Below are 16,343 nucleotides of genomic sequence, written 5' to 3' on the forward strand. Positions count from 1 at the left end.
CATCCATTTTCTGATCCGCTTATCCACACAAGAGTCGCGGGGTGTGCCAGAGCCTATCCCAGCTGTCTTCGGAGAGTCGGCGGCAGACACCCTGAACTGGTTGCCAGCCAACCGCAGGGCACACAGAGACAAACAACGATACATGCTCACACTCACACGTAGGGACAATTTAGAATGTTCAATCAGCCTGCCATACATGTTTTTGGAATGTGGGAGTAAAGCAAAGTACAAAGAACACCCACACCAGCACGGGGAGAACATGCAAACTCCATACAGGGAGGCCAGAGCTGCAATCGAACCTCTGCACTGTGAGGTTGACGTGCTAACCGGTCGACCACCGGGTTGTGTAAAATGTAAATAAAAACAGACTCCTTTAAAACCCATTCATGACACTCACCTGCTTCCAATTAACCTGTTAACCTGTTGAATGTTCCAAACAGGTTAATTCTTTGAGCAATGCTCAACTTTCCCAGCATTTTGTTTCCCCTGTCACAGTTTTTTTGGGGGAAGGTGTTGCAGGCATCAAATTCAAAATGACTGAATATTTGGAAAAAACAATCCAAAAAATCTTTGAGCATTCGATTCAGTGTATTCAGTTGAGTAAAGTTTGAAAAGGATTTGCAAATCATTGCATTGCCTTTTTAGTTACGTTTTACACAACTTTGGAATTTGGGTTTGTCTACGGTCTTTTCCACACAGAAGATCCCTCCACATTAACAAGTCACAAGAATGTTTCACATCAAGGCACCAACACCCACCGGGATTGATTGTTTCATTTGCCATTATAAATGATTGCCTTTTCAATGGATGCCGTGGCGTGTTTATTTCCGTCCAGCCCCCGCTTAAGTCAAATTAGAATGGCATCAGAACTGACATTGACCTGATCTAACGCACCATCCTAAACTGGTTTCGGAATTTCAAAATTACATTCAATGCTCTCCTCTAAAAAGCAACATTCGTTCCACATTTTTGTGTTTCCATTGCATTGCATACATCTTTTGTTTTAATCACAGTCACGGATGGTAAAATTACTTATGAGTCTCAATTTTATAGACAGTTTCATAAAGTTGAATTGCTTTCCAAAGTTGGATCTAATGAAAAGGAGATGCTTTTCTTCATCTTAGCTCTTATAAACTTCAAGTCAATGAACAAATCAATCGTTAATATTATTTTCATTCCTTTACTGAGTAAACTTTCTGACAAGACTGAAGTGGGTGGGGAGCACTTAATTAGAAATGTTTCATTTTACCATCACATCTTCATGCATACCCTGAGGAAATTAGTGCAAATGATCTCTGCTACCTTTTTCTACGCCGCATATTCAAACTTAGTTAAACATCCTTATGAGATTTTGACAGTCTTTCCATTCTTTGTTAATTGGGCTCATGAGAAATAGCCACTATCTTAGCTTCAAGGCGTTGAAGTGATCCTTTTGTCTCACTGCACTGATTTTCATTTGCCTAAAACAATCACCTTGAGATAACAGTAATATCTCAGTGATATCCTAATTCTCATAAATGAGCCTGCACAATACCGCACATTTGGTTACAGTGCACAAAATCAATCTTACAGAGCAAAGAAATAAAAATCCTGGATGATTTTTTTTGCCCCCACTTTATCTTGTGTCTCATTATTTTAGATGCAAGACATCCTAATGTATGTCTTGCTCTTCTACTCTATGCAGTATGTGATGCTAATGTGTGCAGAATCGTCCTTATAAAGGTTTAAAGAAATAATATTTGACTCCTTGTGTTCGCGTGTGTCGAGTTTTAGCGTCTGTCTTCATGTGAAACAATACCCTTGGGGATAGTCGTAACTACCTGTTCATGAATACAACAGTCATGACACCATTTTCCCCCCTAAAGGATTCCCTCCATGTTTAATTTATGACGCACCTCTCCGTGTCACTTCTAAAGGCAATTACAATCCATGAATAGGTTTTTATATGCAACCTCTCTCCGTAACTTGACATTCTGTCAAGTACCTCAAAGGCAATGTTCTTCAGACTCTTCAGCTGCATCTCTTTGTGTATGTGTGGAAGGTAATCTGCATCTTTGTGAGGCTCTAGGAATCTTCGGGTGTGTTCCAATAGCCTAAGTATGTTTCTTTTCCTCCCAAATACCGATGCTGAGCTGGGTATGCAATGGGAAGAGTAACACAACAAATTCGATTTTTTTTTTGCCCATATGTGACCAGATCTGATTTTTTTTTTTTTTCAAAATCACTGGTCACTTTCATACTTCGGTTTCCTCCCACATTCCAAAAACATGCATGGCAAGCTTATTGAGCACTCCAAATCGTCCCTATGCGTGAGTGTGAGCATGGATGGTTGTTCGTCTCTGTGTGCCCTGCGATTGGCTGGCAACCGGTTCGGGGTATCCCCCGCCTACTGCCCGAAGACAGCTGGGATGGGCTACAACACCCCACGCGACCCTTGTGAGGATAAAGCGGATCGGAAAATGGATGGATGGATGGTCACTTTCCTATGTGTTCCAAATGTGTATCAGATTTTTTGCAATGTGACCTCAGTTGGGACGGACAGGTTACATGTATTCGACCTATATATCAACAAAAGCCCAATATGGGATGCCTGCCATTGCGACCTTGTTGAAGTGACCTTGAGCAAAATACTGAAGCCCCAGTTGCTCCCTGATGCTGTGTCGTCAGTAGGTAGAGGAGGAAAAAGTGTTAAAGCACTTCGGGTATCTAAGGTAGAAAAACACTATGCAAGGGAAAGCCCATTTACCATCTGAGCGGGCGGAGGAGAGGGCTTGGCAATCATATGGGATTCTGCTGAGTTAAATCAGCAATGTTTAGGCAGCTAACACGTTCCGCTCTTATCTGAAACCAATTCACACATTGTTTCGAGTCGTGCATTAAATTATTACTACTTTTGGTATTAAATTATTGTGAATGCCGGGAGACGCTAAGTAACAAAGTAGTGCAGTCGGTGCAATATATTTCAATGGCATGCTTCAATTACATGATGAGTAGGTGGACGTGAAGTGAAGAGAACCGTATGTATTCCCATCGGCGCTCTCGTTGCTGATTTTACAACAAACTCACAGCCGTTAAGAGTTGCGGAAATGGGCTGTTGCAGCTCTAATGATTAAAAAGAAAGGAAAAGTGTATCGTTCAATACAGTGCACACCGAACCGTAACAAGTAGTAGAACAATTTGATACAGATAGATGCATCATTTTTTTTCTTTGCATTTATAATGGCCATCAATTATAAGTGACTTTTTGCTATTGGAGTGCTGGCTCGGTCCCCATTCACCCAAGGAATCGCGGCTATCCACTAGACGCTGCATGGCCATTATAAATAACCTTCCCACAGATCCATATGATTGTAAATATGTGTCAGTTATAAGGAATTGAAACAAAAGCTGTGTTCCTCCAAGCCACCACCCCTGATCGGCTCGTTCGATGCTGGTGTCTGCCAGAGGTCGTGCAATCTGAAGGGGCTGTGAATCCCCAATCCCATGCGGCCCAACATTGATTTATGTCATTGTGTGCATTTTCAACCTCTTCAAAGGTCACTTTATGTGTCTCTGCTCTGCATTGCTTTGCCTCCACGACATGTGGACTATTATGCATTATCTTCACCATCAACTCCACTTCAGTCTGCTGATGTCTCTCATAGTCACTTATCTTTTTGCCTACAATTGTTACAACCTCATTTTTATGATGTGCACAATACTGCAAATCTTGCAAAGTAGTAGTAGTAGTCAGGTCAGGGTCAAAGCACCTCAAAATTATTCATACATGTTATTTTTGGTTAAAGTGAAGTACCAGTGAAATCTGTCACTCGGTGAAGATACAGATTGTGCTCATGGACAAGGACCCACTACTGGAAGAATGGAAATGTTGATATGAAGCAAAGTAATACGACAGCAAGATATTGTTGTCAATCACTAAGTCAGCACACGGTTAGATTTTGTTGGTGTTTTTTTTTTTCTTTCCACATTCTACTTCTAATCCCGGTCTCACTCATGTTCCTCCTGCAGAGTCTCTAGAGCCAACTTATCAACAGCTGCAAAAGATGAAGCTGGACAAGAGTCCCTTTGTGGTGGTGTCTGTGATAGGCCAGGAGCTGCTGACAGCTGGCCACCACACAGCTTCTGTTGTAGTTCTAGAAGCAGCTTTGAAGATCGGGACGTGCAGCCTCAAGCTGCGTGGCTCTGTCTTTTCAGCGCTCAGCAGCGCCCACTGGTCACTGGGCAATACAGAGAAGAGTACCGGCTACATGCAGCAGGACTTGGAGGTGGCCAAGACCCTAGGTAAGAGGACTGGGAACTGTAGGAATTGATAAGCATTTAAATCTTCAATTGACCCAGCAGGTCCACAACATGTTTTTTTTTTTTTTTTTGCATAAAGATCTTCAACATTCCGTAGTGCATTGAACGCCTTTTTATTGCCGCGGATACTTTGTAGACCAACCCATAATAGGTGAAAATCAAAATACATATATTAAGACCATATAATCATTTTGTGTTCCGATCCGGGCTTTATGATGCAAATTCTGATCATCCATGCAGGAGATCGGCCGATACCAATCACATGGTCTAGCAGCATATTTTTCACTTTCAGAGCTGTTTTACGTAAACCCTCCCACATCCTGGAAAGACTTTTTAAAAAGGTTAAAACATTTTTCAAAAGTATTCCTTAGTGCCTGTTCTCACAACAGTCGTCCAAATCAGAATCTAGGCGTGCTCACTACAATGTTTTTAAGTTACAGTTGAAAATAAACTGAAAAATCATTTTTAAAACCAAGGGAATCATGACAGGTACATGTATTTTAACGCCAAAATGTTCAACCAGGACACATAATGTATGTTTTTCAAACGAAAATCAGCTACCTTAATGCTAACATACAGTGCAAAACGCCATAGATGAGAAAACGGAAATTAGAATAGATTTTATTGTTCATATAAACCTTCAACTGCCACATTAAGACACATGAACCAGCAACACATACAGTACAGCACTGTAAAACAGTACATCTTAATAAAAAGAGATGCGTAAGCAGAACTTAAACTTGCAAAACAGAATCAGTCATTCCAAAAAATGATCAACATGCAAACATAATTTTTTTTTTGTAATAGTAAATTACTTCCTAAGAGTACAATAACATTTTGGAGCAATTTTAGTAGGTGCACTGATAATAATATAATAGCATTTTTTTCCATTCTCCTGTTTTACTGATAATAGAGCTTAGGGAATAGCGGGGAGTTTGATTTCTTGCATAGGTGTACTTCGCCATGGTCACAAAAGCTCAGCGCCCCTTCTTCCTTATATTTCGTCATCGGTAGGTGAATTAGAAGACATTGTTCAAGCGCTTTCAGTAACTTGAAGGTAGAATAGGGCTACACAATAACTGTTAAGTAAAACTCCAATCACTTAATACTTAATAATATTCTTTTAGTTCTTAAGTTGTTTGAGTTGTTGAGCTTTAATGAATCAATGCAATGGTTTCCCCAAACATTTGAGTTGAAATAACTCACGTTTTACCTGAAACAATACTCATAGGCATTGTCTCTCTGCTTTATGGGGACGACTACCGGTACTGTTATTGGAGTGCAGTTGGGGACCTTTTCTCTTCTTAATGCTTTTAATTACGCGATATTTCTCTTCCAGTAGACCTCGGTACTGCCCATCATGTTGCAGCTTCACGTGCTACTATGTTGAAGTTGCGCAACACAAAATTCATACTTAACTGTGTCAGGTAAAAATCTAGTTAAAAAAAACCAAATAGCTGTTTTAAAAGCGGTGATATAGCAGGGATTAACCGCAATACACATTTTCACGCTGGGATGGATAGTAACATTTACAAGCAGTTCAAATCTGATTTTACTCCAAATTCACCAAATATAGCATCATTCAAATAATACAATGACAAAGTTTGAATAAATTGAAACAAAACATTTAGTTTCAGTCTGGAAAAGCTAATGATGATGAAGGCAAAACTGCTCCTAATTTAAATGGGCTTTAAAAAAGAAGGTAATACATGATTGTGTCATTTTGCATCTCACAAGCGAGGCTCTAACAGGTCAACAAGTAGAAGAGTAAACTGCATAGCTTGTGAGCTTGACACACAGCATAGCCCTGTCATTGGGTAAATATTGTACAGTTCTTATGAAACTTCTTAGACGACACAGGGTTACCTGGTAAGATTTTGTTTTGTTTTGTTTTTGAAACTTTGTGCTAGTATATGTGACACAGTTGTATTCACATTTTTGTGAGATTTTCATATTAAAATTGTTATTATCCACCCATTTGAATCTTCCCAAGCCAGATTTGGCCCCCAGGTTTTACAAAATAATCAATCAATTGCTCAATCAGCTCATACAGCTTTGTTTCACATGTGCAAAAAGAGGTCTTTGTTGAGAAGAAAACAAAGACTAACCTTGCATGACCAAGCAAAGCCTCTGCAAATGTGAAACTGTGATGCTTGGATTAATCGTGGGCATTTATACTTTGCAAAGCCTCTCTGTTAAAATGAAAAACATGTTTCCATCTAAACTTTGGGGAGGTGAGTTTAACACGACTAGCTGTCAGGGAAACCATTCTACTGTTGCGAATGTGCGCAAAGCATTTCTCCCTTTAAGGGTCACACCATGGTTGAACACTGATAACTAGAAATGTTTGGTAACACCGTCTGCTTTGTAATCACCTGCTGCCCTGAGGATAATGAATGTAATTCATCTCCAGGTGACCAAACAGGGGAATGTCGTGCTCATGGGAATTTAGGCTCGGCATTCTTCTCCAAGGGAAACTATCGTGAAGCTTTGACCAACCATCGGAATCAGCTGGTTCTCGCCATGAAGCTGAAGGACAGAGAGGTAAGACGCGCGCACGTTGTTTTCAAATTGGAAAAGCAAGCTACCTCTACAAGATAATGAGAGCTGGCAGCATTTTTTTCAGTGTCTTATCAGCTGTTTGTGTGGGATTGTACTGTACCAGGTTTTCAGCTGCAGTATTTTTTTATTATTATTATTTTTTTTTTAAGAGACCTGAAGGACACACAAATGCTGCTGCTCTATTTACTAAGAAAGAGGTATTGAGTTGGAATGAAGGTGACATTGAAGGAGGGATGCATTTCAAGGACAAGGCAATTAAAATGACCTTTTTACCTTGTAACACTGTCATGCAGATACATAGACTGCATTTATATGTTTCATGTAGCGGGAAATAAAGGTTTATTTGAGGATGTAATTCAGACAAGTGTGATGTGGAGATAGACTGGTTAGCACATCCGCCTCACAGTGCAAAGATTGTGGGTTCGAAACCAGCCCTGGCCTGCCTGTGTGGAGTTAGCAAGTGCTCCCCTAGCTTACGTGGGTTTTCTCCCGGTACTCCCTTTTCCTTCCACATTCCAAAAACATGCACGGGAAGTTAATTGAATGGTCTAAATTGTCCCAGGTGTGATTGTGAGCGCGAATGGTTGTTTGTCTCTGTGTGCCCTGCAATTGGCTGGCAACCGGTTCAGGGTGTACACCGCTTTCTGCCCGAAGACAGCTGGGATAGGCTCCAGCACGCCCCGCGACCTTTGTGAGGATAAAGTGGATCGGAAAATGGATGGATGGATAATTCAGACAAATGAAGTTTATTAGCCATTGAGAGCAAACAAAAACTGTCCTGTGACGTCCTCCATCCTGTCCTTTGGCCTGTGTGCTCATTGTCAGGAGCTGACAGGTGCTTGTATTCCAACACAATTGCCATCAGCCAAGGAGAAAAATAGCCTCCATTTCCCCTTCATTCCTTATCCTTCCGACCAGGCTGTTGAGTTTGCTTGTTTGTCCTTGCTGATATCACGAGGCATTTAAACAGTCCAGTCAAAGTCTGAACAATGCAGCAGGACAAACGTTTCAAAAATTAGATCAGAGCTCTCCTCGACAGCTCTCCACTGCACATTTTTAGGATATGTGCAGTGAGAGAAATATGATTGAGGGGAGCACGAGTTTAGAATGGGGGTTGTGTGAGTGCTGAAGTAACGTATGCAAGGCCCCTAGTCTGTGGCAGTAAACGTCTGATTTGTTATCTGCATGCACTTGTGTCGTAGCACACCAGTGTAGCCGGCATGTTGCTTCTTAGCAATCTACACACTGCCACCCCATGCTGAGATACTGCAGGAAAGGTGGTGATCATGAATCCCACAAACAGTTGAATCGTGTAATGTCCTGGTTGGCCTAGTACTTTGTACAAGCCCTCCCTCCCTTTGCTGCCCGTTCACCCGAAAGCCCCTCTAATCAGAGTCATATGTGTGTCACACCACCTGGCCTCACTCCGTACACATTGGAGCCTGGTGGATTGCTCATTACAGCTGGGTTGGTGTTTTTGTTTCTGGTGTGGACTTTTTATCTGGCCTTTTTTAGGTTGAGGTCATTTCCTAGAGGCCGGAGGTGGGATGTTGTTTCTGACTGGATTTCCAGGACATGTCTACCTTCGAGTGTAGAACAATGAGTCTGAGACCTGTGGCGCGGATTACTGTCTATTTGTGATCGAATAATTTACAGTATAATGAAAGGTTTTGGAGAATTGTGGACCTTTAAAAGAAGTCAACAATTATTTCACAAATTGTCTGACAACAGAGCCCATGGACCGACCGCATGGCTTTGCTGTGGCTTATAATTGTGGTTTAGGATCATCTTTAACTTAACTTTATTCCTCATACATGGATGGCAACTTAAATACTTGAGTGGGCTGCAATTTTCCTATTAGTGTGACTGGGGGGTCACAGAAAAAGACAAATATACTATTTTAAATGTGAACAAAATTATGTGCAAAATACATGCTCTTAAAATACTACACATTTTTTTCAATGCATGTATAAAACGCCCACTATCCTAACCTAAAGTGTATGAAGCAAACAGCAATATAACCATACACTGTATTTTTTATGAATTTCTTTTCAAGTGTAAAGGGTTCTCTTGTATTAAAATCAAACCAAAAAAAAAAAAACCTCAAGGCTGTCAGAAAATCGCTCAACAACAGCCCAACATTCATTTTGTAATTTTTTTTCATCACAAAAATCAACTCACTCAAACATTTAATTTTGAGGTACTATGTTTGTCCCGCATATCGTTCCAGATGGACAAAAATATTAGGCCTACTCGTCTTGTGCAAAGTGGTACAGACCCCGTACAAGACCCAGTGTTGGCGCAACTAAGACATGTCTGTCATCTGGTGGTGACTTGTGATATTACAGCTTAAAACTGCAGTCAAACCCTGCATATCTGCAGTTCGGCACCCGCAGAGTCATACCTTTGCAGATTTGTGATGAGTATGAATTTTGATCTGTCATTTACAATTCAAGCAAAGTGTTCGCACCTATGGGTAAAACATGTACCACTAACTTGCTTTTGTGTAATTCTACTACTGTGATACGATTCCAAATCAAGTAGTAATTCCTTACTAATACCTCAACATGGTGAGGTCACTTTAAATCAAGAAGTGTACATATCCGTGAAGTTTACATGATTCTTTTGTGGGGGCCAACAAAAGAAAGACGGAACAAGAAAGACGGGCCTAATATGGCCAACAGCACTTTAAAATGAACACTTGTAACATTGATAGTTGAGCACAAACACATCAAGAAATCAAAAAGGATGTGTGCAACGTCTAAAAAGGAAACAGGATAAGAATTCAGAAAGTAGAGGCGTGTTCAGGCTCAGAGTGCGTCCTTTGTCAGCCATGACTGCGTGCTGCGGGCCTAACCAGTGAGATCATAACTTGTGCAAAGTTAGTGTTCCTTTAAACACGCAGCCCTTTTGGAAATATTCTCGGCAGCTATCATCACAATCACACTTCCAATGACACCTTGGTCTTCAGTTTTCTTCAAGTCAACATCATTAAAAGAGGTGAATGTAAAGCAAAGCTGTAAGATTACGTTTCCTACCAAACTTCAAGTTGTCCTTCCTGTAAGCCTGTGGCGTTTTCATCTTAAATAGTAGGTTGAACAAAAGGGAGGTCACCCCCTAATTTTGGGTGTGAGTATTTAGGAGAAACTGAGCCGGGTTGACGGCAGCGCAGTCTCTAATTACGGCTCGTGTGATGTTCAAAAGACTCAACAGCTGACTCCCCCATCCCCAAATTGAAATCCAAATTGAAATGAGAAATTACAATTCGGGAAAAGTACAGGAGACAGAAACTTTCTTTTCTTGGTTCACCCTGTGTCCTACCAGCAGTCCCATTTTTAGCTTTAGAATTGTTTATATACGCTTGCTCTCAGTCCATCTGCTGTGATTATGTATGCAAACGTTGCTTCCGACAAACGGACACAGACTGTTTTATCACTGATGTTTATCTTTTGGCGAGGTTGAGGGGGCATGGATTCTGGTAAACCTCAGCTGGTATAATGACAGCGCTGAACCTCTAAATATGGAGTGAACAACAAGGCTAAAAGTGGGAGTTCCTCTTGACGGGGTCACAGTTTGTCAGTGTATGTCAACAAGCTTGTAGAGGAGAAGATCATTAAAGAGTCTTTAGGACATGAGGCTTTCATTCTTTCATTCTTTCACTGGGCTGACACTGAAGGTACTATGTGCAGTAATACTAGAAATACCAGTAAAGCACCATGAAGAAGAATAAGAAGCTGAGGATGCGTGCAAGGCTGATATTCCAAAGTATACATGGTACAGTATTCCCAGCCCACGTTGTATTATTAATGAGGCACCGCCTGCTCGGCCTAGTGGTTTAGAACACCTTTACAGCAACCCGCTTAACCATGAATCATGAGGGATGGACAGCTAGTGTCAACCAATGGGCCATGAACGCAACTGGGAAAGAAGGATTCACATGTTTACATGCTCTTTTGTGTATACACATTTTTTGTTGTAGAATTTGCACATGGAGCTTATTACATATGATTTGAGATTCCTTCTTCACAAGCAAATTGAATGTTTTGCGAAAAAAGACATTTGAATTGTTCTGCCCTGTACAGACTACGCTTGCTGATCGTCGAGTTATTACAGAAGAAACAAAAGATGAACTGTTAAGGCCGCTCTAATAATATTGGACTTATATCCAAGCACTACCGTGCAGTGTCTAAAATGAACTACTCGCTGTTGGTAAGTTAAGTAATTCATCTTTCTCATATCGGACCCTGTCTGTTTTTGTTCTCACCTTTTCATGCAATCAATGGCAATGCTGAGGGACAGATGAGATGACAAATAAAGAGTGACACACTCACAGCAGACCATTCACGTGCTGTTGGGGTGCACTACATGATTACAGATGAGAGCCACCAGACCCGTCGGTATTGCACACGATTGGCAAATAGGGATGGAAGCGCCTGCTACAAATTTCCACAGCAACACGTGGCAATGAGGAGGTCATAAAAATGTTGATCATAACTGAAATCGAAAGTCTTGTCCTTTATCCTGGCAGGTAGATTTGATGTCGCACGGTTAGAGGGATCAAGACAAAATGCCCCCACTCTTTTTTCATAGATGTTGCCTGATGATAACGGATGGATGCCGATTAAACACATTCCAGCAGAGCGCGTGTTCACATGGTTTTGATTGAACTGAATGGCAACGCAGTGTCGCCAAGTGAAACAAATGTTTGGAGTGGTCTCACTTTCAGGACACTTTTCGGGACAGCCTGCGAGTGATGCGGGGAGGAGAACTGAAGTGTCTGCTTTCAAAGTGTGAGATTAATTCATTATCTGATCTCATCGGCCCAATCCTTAGGACTCAGCAGTGAGTCATTTTCATGTGAATTCTCATCCCTCGCCTCAGGCCAGTTTAAATGTTATTCACCAATAACTGAAATACATTTGTGATTCCCTACTTCAGCTAAACCGGATAATGCCTTCTCTTCCTCTTTGTCCTCTGTCCAGCCCAGCCCTGGTCCAGAATGGCCGCAGAGCCATTTAAAGCTGCATCCCTCTCTCCGACCCAATCGATAGAAAGGCTGTCAGCAAGATGAATGGAGGGTTTAGGAAGTCCATTTTAATGAAGGAGAAAGCGAGCGAGTAAGAGAAAGATATGTACTTGGACGGGGGGGAAGAGTCACAGCTGGTAGTTATGAATAAAAGCAAGGAAAGGGTAAAGAAAAGAAGAGAGGACACTAACAAATACATATACATGTATTGAATGTGTTTAGAATTGTGAGCGTGCTGTATAATAGCATCTCCAGTCAGCGATGAATGATGTTGAGGAGAGCATTGAGTTGTTTTTGCCCTAGCTAGTGCTAATTGTAGCTCAGTAGTATTAAATGAAATGACGTGCGCCCCAAGACAAAAGCCTTTATTATTGGACTGTGGGGATTTCATCTCACTGCAAACCTCTACGTGAAATCCTCTGGTTCATGAATTATGAAATACTCTGGATCATGACTCATGTCTGTGTCTCTGTAGTTAAAAAAACAAAACAAAACATTGGTATGGGTTGGTATGTGTTGACTCTTCTGTAAAATATGTGCCTTGGCTCACCAGGTTGAAAAACCGCGACTCTCCTGAATAAAAGGTCAAAAGATTAAATTCATAAAGTCTTAATATGATACACATAGAATAAGATGTCATTATCATATTCACTATGATAGAGTAATGATACTCTCTACCTGATGATAATTCTGTGTGAAAGAGCTCAGATCATTCATGAAGTACATAACTTCCTCATGTCTTCACTCACGGGACGTGAACATAAAAAAATTGTCATCTTCTTTAGTCCAAAGACAACCCCACTGGATTTCAAATAAAATGAAAAAGATGTTGCAGACTTTCCTCTTTAACTTAAGGGGTTTTACGGTACATCCGAATCAGGTAAACACTGTAGGAATTATAACAATCGGGTGCAGGCTTAGCTCTACGGTAGCATCGAATATCCTCCAGTAAAACCAAGTTTCCGTGTGAAACCAAAACCACCTCAGTCATCAACATAGCGATTTCCAGTCAGTTGTAATTCCAACATCCGTTTTATGTACCAGAGGTCTTGCGTTGGGTGGATAAGGACTATGTGCACCTTCCACAAGTGAAGCATTTCGTACCCTAGTCTTATACACATTTGTTTTCAGGCGATCTAAAATGTTTCTTTGCGGTCTGTTTAATCGGCCTATATACCCCATATGTCATTATGCAGAAAAGACTGCATGGTAATTAGTGATTAGGAGCTGAGGGCGAAGGTTGATGGAGGAGTCAGTGGTATAGACAACAATGTCCTATGGGCACTGCCCCGGCTGAACCCTGTTTTCACTCATTGGAGCCATTTCTGGCTTTTGTCACCATGGCTTTCGACAAGTCAAATTATGCATATGGGCTATTCTTCTGAGCTCGACGATGGCATGAAAATAGAATACCACAGGTGCCTCAGCATTTCTCTTTTTCCTTTAAACCGGATGGAAAAAGTCCCTTGGCTTTCTTGTTTATTGTATTTTTTTTTCTTCAACATTTTACTAGGAGGTGAACCAGTGCTGACCACTCACCCTTTAGTTAAAAGAGACTTGCTCTTGTAAACAAGGGAATCATGAATGCCAGAGAGTTCAACATCGCTACAAGTACGTATTATATAGAGTGTCGGCACATACTGGGATGTCAAAGAAAGCCTTTATCCATTTTCAGGGAATGGCTTTTTGTAAGGCTCCTGACATTGCGCCAGGGACCGGGATTAGAGCTGCTTAGTCTGGCTCATTCCAAGCCTCCAAACAATACATATACACTAAAATATGCTTTCATTCCATTTTCTCACTCTGCCTCTCAATACTCAGTTTAGCCATTGTCCCATGTTAAGGCAGTGTCAGCATTCTTGTCCCTGTGGCACAATATTGAGTCCTTCTCCAATCTCTCTTGGATGGCAGCCCCGTTACTTTATGAGGAGGTGGGATGTGTCTTTGTGGAATGAGGTCTGAGAAAGCAATAAAATGGATTGAAAATACGAGGCCCCAAATGAGTGAAATTAAAAGTACTACATCTTAAGAGAAGACAGAGGCCTGCGGGTTCTGCCTGGATATACAGGACCACGCGCTTCACTCAATATGGTCTCAAAATAAAACTTGATACGGGCTGTTGCTGTACTCACACCAATGTCCTATCTTAAATGAAGAATGGAACCATGTGGCACCGGGACTGTGAACTATTCAGTCGTGAGACCAGAGGCGCAAAGGCTTCCCGGGTGTTTTATTGTAGCACAGTTCACTTAAAAAAATTTAGTACCTCTTGCTGGTGCTGTCATCAGATTTAATTGCAGCTTGTGACAAGCTTTGATGGAAGGGACTTGGTTCCCTAGTGGTGGCACATTTTGCTTTGCGCACACACACACACCCACACACACACACACACACACTAACACACACACACACAAGCAATTGCATTTTTTTTTAACATTTATTGTCAAATTGTGTAATGGCTTCCAAAAGCAGATCCATATTTTACCATTTTGTTTGGTGTCGTAACTAAAGTGGCATATACGGTAGTGGTGCTGTCCTTTGATGGCTCTATATGGAAATATTTTATCCTTGTGGAAAGCGATCAGCAAATAAAATTGTGTGATCAACAACAAAGTAAGGATTACAAGGTCTTTCTTGAATACAGCAAATTGGTGTGTTACAATGTGGTGTGCTGGTAATATTTTTATTTACATTGTTGATGCAGCTGCCACGGCCTGACCTCCACCTTTGCTGCAGAGGCATCAGTGGAAGTGCGATCGATACCTCGCACAAACTACAGGACTAACTACTCATGCTACTCTAATGCATACATTTCAATGATGGACATCGAGAGAGGATACTTGGATTTTATTGTTTTATTTTTTAAAGCTTTTTTTCAGCTGAAAAAAAAAGAGGAAACATTTAATTAAACATTTTCCCCATTTAGGATGTCATTGTTTATCAGGAAATCAAAACTGAGCTGTTTATGTAATGTGAAGGATATTCTCCCCCCAAGTCTGAAATACCAGCTTTATAATGTCCCTATATTTTATCTTCGCCAAAGTGGTCTCCTATCCAGTCCTGATACTCTCAACATTTACAGGCTGCTCCTCTTTTTTTTGCCACTGTTGTTAATGAGGAAGATGCTGTGCAGTGTGTGTTTTTTGTGTGTGTCTGTGTAATGATTGGAGCCACTGTGAATGTGTGCATGGGCACGTTTTCGACTTCATCACCATTCAGAGAGGCTTAGCATGATTTGAGTAGTGTGATACTCCGAAGAGTTAATGATGAGAGAAGCAGTCGCTCCACAGAGGCCAATCACACGCTACTTTCTGATGGCATGCGGAGGCTTATCTTGGTCGACGTTTTGTGTGTCTGCTCGTATGCGCTGCATTGCTTGAAATGTGTGGGAACATACATGATAGGATTTCAACAATCTTTTTTCGCATGATAGCGTCCGTACAATCGACTTGTGAACACCATTAGAGTAGATGTGATTCCATTGTATGAACGCTTGACTTATGAGGGTTTATGAACAAAGTAGATGCAATAAGTATACAGCTTCATTATGCTAGTTGGAGACTGACAGATAGCTTCAGCATTTGCTTGAGTTCAGGGCTACATGATGTGCTGTGGAGGCCGGTGGTGTTTCTCCCTTCCCTGCGCTCCAGGGGACAGTGACAGGCTTAATGACACTGTTGGGGTTACAGCATATCTCCAACTCATTTTCCAGTATGATTGGAGTTCGCTGTGGGTAGCGTTTCATCAGTGCTGAGCAGACAAAAGGGACCTTTCCAGTGTTGTCTTTGTATTTGTGCGCAGTTTGCGAAAGCCTGCAGTTCTGGAGGGATGCAAGCAATGGCTTTATTGCTGTTATATGGACTGTGTCACAATCTCACATTCTCAGAGATGATGAGTTTTGTAGGGGCTTGTCTCTAGCGTGTACTCCACTTGTTTATTGCCCGCCATATATACACAGCAATGCACTTGCTGGAAAACATTAAACAGAGGAGTCTGCACAAATGAGATTCTATGTTGAGGTCCTAGTAAAACTATGTTGCCTTTGCGAGGTACTTGATTCACAACGAAACAAATTCCTTTCCAGATTGACTTTTTGATTCAGGAAGAATCATACTATCCCTCTAGGAAAATACCAGCATTGTTTTATGTTGTTGGCTCACAATCCCAATTCTGTGATGTTTTTCTTTGCCTTGCACACTTCAAAGTTGGAATGAGTAAAGTGCAATTTTAGGTGATTGTTTTATGAAGAATTTAATACTGAATCTACAAAGCCTTCTGCCCATTGCTATAACGCTGTCCAGGTGACATTTTAGAGACTCGTTACACTTCACAATAAATTAGGCCTCATCAGTTTCAGACAACAGATGTCAAACGAGTCATGTCATGATTGCTGATGTTGGCTCCATTGTATTGCCCTCTGCTTTCCTTTCTCAATTTGACTCTCTTTGATTGGTCC

At 41.2% G+C, this 16,343-nt stretch overlaps 1 protein-coding gene across 2 annotated transcripts in view; it reads left to right on the top strand.

The window, feature by feature from the left end:
• Nucleotides 1–16,343, top strand: part of LOC147205020 (tetratricopeptide repeat protein 28-like) — a 124,412-nt gene that overhangs the window by 57,543 nt on the left and 50,526 nt on the right. For both annotated transcript variants that reach the window (XM_086111746.1, XM_086111747.1), the window contains exons 3-4: nucleotides 4,009–4,281; nucleotides 6,713–6,843. In XM_086111746.1, coding sequence (XP_085967872.1) covers nucleotides 4,009–4,281; nucleotides 6,713–6,843 — 404 coding nt within the window. The remainder of the gene's footprint in view (nucleotides 1–4,008; nucleotides 4,282–6,712; nucleotides 6,844–16,343) is intronic.

This window comes from Hippocampus guttulatus, chromosome 5, assembly GCF_054856545.1.
Source record: "Hippocampus guttulatus isolate MCC_2025c chromosome 5, RoL_Hgut_1.0, whole genome shotgun sequence".
Taxonomy (NCBI): domain Eukaryota; kingdom Metazoa; phylum Chordata; class Actinopteri; order Syngnathiformes; family Syngnathidae; genus Hippocampus; species Hippocampus guttulatus.